Source organism: Helianthus annuus, chromosome 8 (genome assembly GCF_002127325.2).
Source record: "Helianthus annuus cultivar XRQ/B chromosome 8, HanXRQr2.0-SUNRISE, whole genome shotgun sequence".
Classification (NCBI taxonomy): domain Eukaryota; kingdom Viridiplantae; phylum Streptophyta; class Magnoliopsida; order Asterales; family Asteraceae; genus Helianthus; species Helianthus annuus.
Genome location: NC_035440.2, coordinates 22,960,069 through 22,966,951, shown reverse-complemented (window position 1 = coordinate 22,966,951; position 6,883 = coordinate 22,960,069). Strand labels below are relative to the sequence as shown.

General features: G+C 34.5%; 2 protein-coding genes across 2 annotated transcripts; both read right to left on the bottom strand.

Moving 5' to 3' along the window:
- Positions 1–860: 860 nt before the first annotated feature.
- Positions 861–2,741, bottom strand: LOC110872411 (galactinol synthase 2). Its single transcript, XM_022121202.2, has 2 exons — positions 2,298–2,741; positions 861–1,768 (listed from the first exon to the last, which is right to left on the bottom strand). The coding sequence occupies exons 1-2, from the start codon at positions 2,634–2,636 to the stop codon at positions 1,088–1,090; spliced, it is 1,020 nt and encodes a 339-aa protein (XP_021976894.1). The 5' UTR covers positions 2,637–2,741; the 3' UTR covers positions 861–1,087.
- A 2,296-nt stretch (positions 2,742–5,037) lies between these two features.
- LOC118481204 (galactinol synthase 2-like) lies at positions 5,038–5,615 on the bottom strand. Its single transcript, XM_035976521.1, has one exon. The coding sequence runs from the start codon at positions 5,506–5,508 to the stop codon at positions 5,053–5,055; it is 456 nt and encodes a 151-aa protein (XP_035832414.1). The 5' UTR covers positions 5,509–5,615; the 3' UTR covers positions 5,038–5,052.
- Between the last annotated feature and the right edge of the window lie 1,268 nt (positions 5,616–6,883).

Below are 6,883 nucleotides of genomic sequence, written 5' to 3'. Positions count from 1 at the left end.
TAATTTTACCACAGGACATATACTACTCTATACGATACGATATCACACTTATAGGCTTATACGAGGTCAATACGGGACATATACTATGTTATACGATACGATATCACACTTATAGTCTTATACGAGGTCAATACGGTACATATACTATGCTATACGATACGATATCACACTTATAGTCTTATACGAGGTCAATACGTGACCTATACTACACCTATACGATACGATATCACACTTATAGGCTTATACGAGGTCAATACGGGACCTAAATCACACCTATAGGCCTATACGGGTGTTATATCGTATCGTATATTATCGTATCGGGTGTTATTTTCCTTTTTTTTATAAATAAACAAAGGAATACACAAAAAAAAAATACAAAAATGGAGCTTTATATACGCTCCTTATAGATCACTACGCAGCATATAAGACAAAAATGACACTACTACCCTTGTATTTGGCTTCGTATAGCCTCAATACAAGGGTATAAATGACATTTTCAGACTTTTATATACGCTGAGTATTGGTCAATACGCAGCGTATATAAACTTTGTGAAAAAATGATCCCTCAAACCTACCAAAATGACCCAAAAAAGTCTAATGGTTTATATACGCTGCGTAGAGAGCTATACGCAGCGTATATAAACCTTGTTTTCTGTGCAATGATTGGTAATTAGGCACTGAGATCCATGGTTTATATATGCTGAGTATGGGTCAATACGCAGCGTATTGGGTTAACCCTATACGCTGCGTATTGACCAATACGCTGCGTAGGTAAACCCTAAATGTACAGATAGGCAAACTGGGTGTGCAGATAGTTAGGGCCAAGCAGAAACATTAATACTTTTCAACGGAGAAATCACTGAAATATATAAATAGGAATTTCCATTTATAATATGCTGAAAATCCCAATAATCATAGTTACAAACTTACAATCCCAAACTAAAACAGAAAGCCAACAAAAAACAACCCACTATTTCTTTAAGTTACTAGCTTTCTCAAAACTAACCCCATGTCAGTCCGAGAAAAATAGAAAAAAAAATGAAAAAAAAAACAAAATAATATTACTAAACACCATCATATATAAACTCTAAGCCGCCGATGGGGCAGTGATGTAACGCCGGCCACTTTTACTAACCACAGGAGTCGGCTTATCCACGGCGGTCAACTGCGCACCCATCGAATGCCCACAAATCCTCCAATAATCCAACGTCTCATCGTTATAAATCTCCCACCACTTCTCCACCAGCATCTTAATGTCATCCCGATCCATATTCACCTCTTTTCCAGTATACCTCCATGGCTTCGACCCATCAGCACAGTAATGCACCACCTTCACTTTCTCAAGCTCCACATTCTCCGGGTGGCGCCACAACATCGCCAATATCAAGTTGTATTCGGTGGGAATAGGCTTGTAAATGTCTTTAAAAAACATGTTTAAGAAATCTTGTTCGGCGAATAGTGTTGGTGGGGTTGTTTTTACGGAGTCTAGGAGGTCGTAGTAGGTGGAGAGACTGGGCTCGAAGACGAACATACCGGCGTTGAAGTAGAGTGGGGGTTTGGGGCCCAGTTGGTGCTCTGGCCACTGGACATTGTTTGGTGATTGTTGACAGTAGCCGATTTGGTATTGGGGGCTGTTACGCCAGTTTGGCTCGCAGAAACAGTCCATGACGGCGTAGAAGTGGCCGTCTGGTAAGTCGAAGAGGTGGTCTATGTTGTCGAATACTTGTATGTCTCCGTCTAAGTATATCATCTTGCTATACTCCACGAACTGCAAGATTAGAAGCTGCTACGTTAGAAACCGATACTATTTGAATAAACAAAACATTAAATATAGAAACTCGTGTGTTAAATTATGTTAAATAAATGAAATACTAAATAGTTCTAATCAACTTATACAACAATGTTTTAAAATAAAATATGATTGAAATTTGTAATTTCTAAGTTAAGAAATAGTATACGAAATGATAAGATAAGACGAAAGAATCAGAAAAAGAATCTTTAGCTCACATAACTGTGAGTGAGTGTGTCGTAAGGAGTTATATTTGCTTATTAGGTATATATGGGTATAAAATCCTAAAAATTTAAAACTTTGCATTTACTTTTTAAAATTATCAAATTCACTGTTAAAAAAAACTAGGTATATATGACCGAAAAACGTCACAGTTTTAGCGACGGAAATCTCATATGATCGCAAAATTCATTGCTGTTAGTTTGGTCGCAAAAGGGTTACAAAATTTGCTACCGTAAATTAGTGCGTTTTTAACAAAGAACAAAAAAAAAAATGAATGATTTGTTACCTCCCAAATACGGAGCTTGGAGTAATTAATGACATAATAAGCCATAGCAAACTGTGTCTGGTTTTCCGGCGGGTACAGTGGCTCAATCTCTCGGATGATGCATCCTTGTGACAACAATTTCTGTCGATGATCCATCGGAACATCGGGAAGCATTGCGACGACGAGCGGGTAGATAGACTTGGCCTTGCGTAGACCCTTGGCGAGTGCAACCACACCCTTCCAGTAGTCACCATCTCCGGCCAAAAAGGTGACGTAAGCACGTCGAGGCAGGGTTTTGGCCTTCACCAGACCGGATGTCATCATTCCGTTGGCGGTGTTTTTAGCGACTGGTGGAGCCATGATGGTTGTAGATGGTTGTGAATGAAGATTGAAGATTGTGTTTGTGTTTGTGGATAGGAAGGAAGTAATTTAAGTGTGTTTTGTGAATGGTTTGTTCGTGAAATGAGGGTTGGCTGGGATAGGGTTTATATAGAAAGTGTAGGGGATTAAAAAAATGAAAAGTACGAATAATTTAAAATTAAAGATTTGTTAATTGTATTCCACTTCACTTTTATTAAATTCGGATTTATGGATCTATTTTTATAATATCGTATTTCTTAACTTATGAAATTAAATAGAAGCTAGTGATCTAAATTTTCTTTTATTAAAATACTATACTTTATGCTCATTATGAAATAAATAGAAGCTATAGTGATCTAATTTTTTTTTTATTAAAATACTACACTTTTTGCTCATATCATAATCTTCAATAATAAACGTGTATATATGCATATTTTTTTTATAATATTGCCATCCATAAGGCTGACTATCAATCTTGTTTTTCAATCAATTATATCAAACATATATTAGCAAATCATATATTCATTCATTCATTCAGTAACAAACAATATACAATATAATGAACTAGTGGAATTCGCTTTGCGGCGGAATATGCCCTAAAGAATATAGACCATAAAATTGAATAATGATTCCGGTTCCGATAATAACAATATCGATTCCAATAATAACAACACTGGTACTGATGTTGTTGGATCGTAATCTGTTCGGTCGGTACCAACACTCGCTATAACTTACGATATCAAAATAATTACTTTATTTCGAATACAATTTTTGGTTTTCAACAAAATTTATAACAGAATATTGAGAAATAATAATTGAAAAACAACTACATAAAAAAGTTACTAAACGCAAGTTATTAGAGGAAAACAAAATAAATAAAGCATTACGATTACAAAAGAAACGGGATCGAACCCGAGTTGGTTCGTTTAGTGAGCGTTTAACCTAACCCATACATCACACATACCTTTGCATCAAGACTTTGCTGAGTCAAAACGTACAACTCGAGTTTATGCCATCGAATGAAAACAGTTATATTTAACCTAACTTGTTTCCAAACAGAATTTATGTCAAAACGTAGATCAACCGAAAACGTACGAAAGTAAGCATGAAAACATGTCACATTTGACCAGACTCGTTTCCAAAAAAAATGTCAAAACGTGAATTTGTATCGTTTACGTCTTTTCTGAAAAAGATTTACGTAGAAACCTGAATTTATACCTACAAGTACATAAAAAACCACGTAAGAAAACATTTTTTTTTCTATTAAGCTAAAGAATGAAAATAGGAATGGTAAAATTAAAAAGTTAAAGCTCAAAAGGGGTGAAAATGACATGTGTTTAGAGTTGAGAAGTTATGGCCATCAAACTTAGAAAGAAACAAATCGAGCTTAGAAAGAAACAAACCTTTCTTTCCCTTGTCTATGGAGAGATGTTTTACCATTTGGGCGTCTTTCCCTTGTGTATGCAGAGATGATTTACCATTTGAGCGTTAGTTGCTATTCTCTCTTTCAAATTAAACTCCGTCTTATCTCATATGTTGTCTAGTATTTAAAGTCCGAGGCTATGTAAAAATCATGTTCTAATGGATAGAATCCTAGAGAGAAAATTTGCATCAAACCCATGACGGACGCTGCATGATTTGATTAGTGAGATCCACCGTAGTGGACATCACGGGTAAACGTAAATACTCATAATACATACAACACATTCTTGAGTGACTACACATATACAAATCCAAATCTCATCAAGATCATTTACCAAGTAAATATCAAAGCAAGAAAATATCTCACCACTCACTAATACACTTTTAATCTTTGTATATTGGTGATCACTTTGAATTTGTTATAGGAAGTATTGGATTGTTACTTTATTGCTTTAAACATTGTTAGAACTCATTTAGCGTAACTAACTTTTGCGTGCACGTTAGAATTAATTGCATGTCAGTATTCGAAGTATGTGAAGCTCTTGGTATGCACGTGAAGCTCAATGTGTGTGGCATGGCATTCGTGTTGACATTTATGTTTTCGGTTTAAAATATATACTTGCAGATGTATCTTAATTAATCAAAGTTTTTATTTAAACCTTTCCGTTGCATGTATGTAAATTTAATGAGTCTTTTGAGTTAAAACGGTGCAATTGTTGGACCCTTAGGTTCGTACTATATTCCTTTAATTAAAATACACATGTAATTGTTTATTTGATTTGCAGTGCACTATTTAACAAACAATTAAACAAACTTAACAACAAGATGAAATCAAATAATTTAAACAAACTAAACAACGGAAAGGTTTAGTTTGTTTAAAAACTAATGAAATCAAGATGAAATCAAATAATTTACATACATGCAACGGAAAGGTTTAAAAACTAGGTATATGTATATATGACAGAAAAACGTCACAGTTTTAGCGACGGAAATCTCATATGATCGCAAAATTCATTGCTGTTAGTTTGGTCGCAAAAGGGTTACAAAATTTGCTACCGTAAATTAGTGCGTTTTTAACAAAGAACAAAAAAAAAAATGAATGATTTGTTACCTCCCAAATACGGAGCTTGGAGTAATTAATGACATAATAAGCCATAGCAAACTGTGTCTGGTTTTCCGGCGGGTACAGTGGCTCAATCTCTCGGATGATGCATCCTTGTGACAACAATTTCTGTCGATGATCCATCGGAACATCGGGAAGCATTGCGACGACGAGCGGGTAGATAGACTTGGCCTTGCGTAGACCCTTGGCGAGTGCAACCACACCCTTCCAGTAGTCACCATCTCCGGCCAAAAAGGTGACGTAAGCACGTCGAGGCAGGGTTTTGGCCTTCACCAGACCGGATGTCATCATTCCGTTGGCGGTGTTTTTAGCGACTGGTGGAGCCATGATGGTTGTAGATGGTTGTGAATGAAGATTGAAGATTGTGTTTGTGTTTGTGGATAGGAAGGAAGTAATTTAAGTGTGTTTTGTGAATGGTTTGTTCGTGAAATGAGGGTTGGCTGGGATAGGGTTTATATAGAAAGTGTAGGGGATTAAAAAAATGAAAAGTACGAATAATTTAAAATTAAAGATTTGTTAATTGTATTCCACTTCACTTTTATTAAATTCGGATTTATGGATCTATTTTTATAATATCGTATTTCTTAACTTATGAAATTAAATAGAAGCTAGTGATCTAAATTTTCTTTTATTAAAATACTATACTTTATGCTCATTATGAAATAAATAGAAGCTATAGTGATCTAATTTTTTTTTTATTAAAATACTACACTTTTTGCTCATATCATAATCTTCAATAATAAACGTGTATATATGCATATTTTTTTTATAATATTGCCATCCATAAGGCTGACTATCAATCTTGTTTTTCAATCAATTATATCAAACATATATTAGCAAATCATATATTCATTCATTCATTCAGTAACAAACAATATACAATATAATGAACTAGTGGAATTCGCTTTGCGGCGGAATATGCCCTAAAGAATATAGACCATAAAATTGAATAATGATTCCGGTTCCGATAATAACAATATCGATTCCAATAATAACAACACTGGTACTGATGTTGTTGGATCGTAATCTGTTCGGTCGGTACCAACACTCGCTATAACTTACGATATCAAAATAATTACTTTATTTCGAATACAATTTTTGGTTTTCAACAAAATTTATAACAGAATATTGAGAAATAATAATTGAAAAACAACTACATAAAAAAGTTACTAAACGCAAGTTATTAGAGGAAAACAAAATAAATAAAGCATTACGATTACAAAAGAAACGGGATCGAACCCGAGTTGGTTCGTTTAGTGAGCGTTTAACCTAACCCATACATCACACATACCTTTGCATCAAGACTTTGCTGAGTCAAAACGTACAACTCGAGTTTATGCCATCGAATGAAAACAGTTATATTTAACCTAACTTGTTTCCAAACAGAATTTATGTCAAAACGTAGATCAACCGAAAACGTACGAAAGTAAGCATGAAAACATGTCACATTTGACCAGACTCGTTTCCAAAAAAAATGTCAAAACGTGAATTTGTATCGTTTACGTCTTTTCTGAAAAAGATTTACGTAGAAACCTGAATTTATACCTACAAGTACATAAAAAACCACGTAAGAAAACATTTTTTTTTCTATTAAGCTAAAGAATGAAAATAGGAATGGTAAAATTAAAAAGTTAAAGCTCAAAAGGGGTGAAAATGACATGTGTTTAGAGTTGAGAAGTTATGGCCATCAAACTTAGAAAGA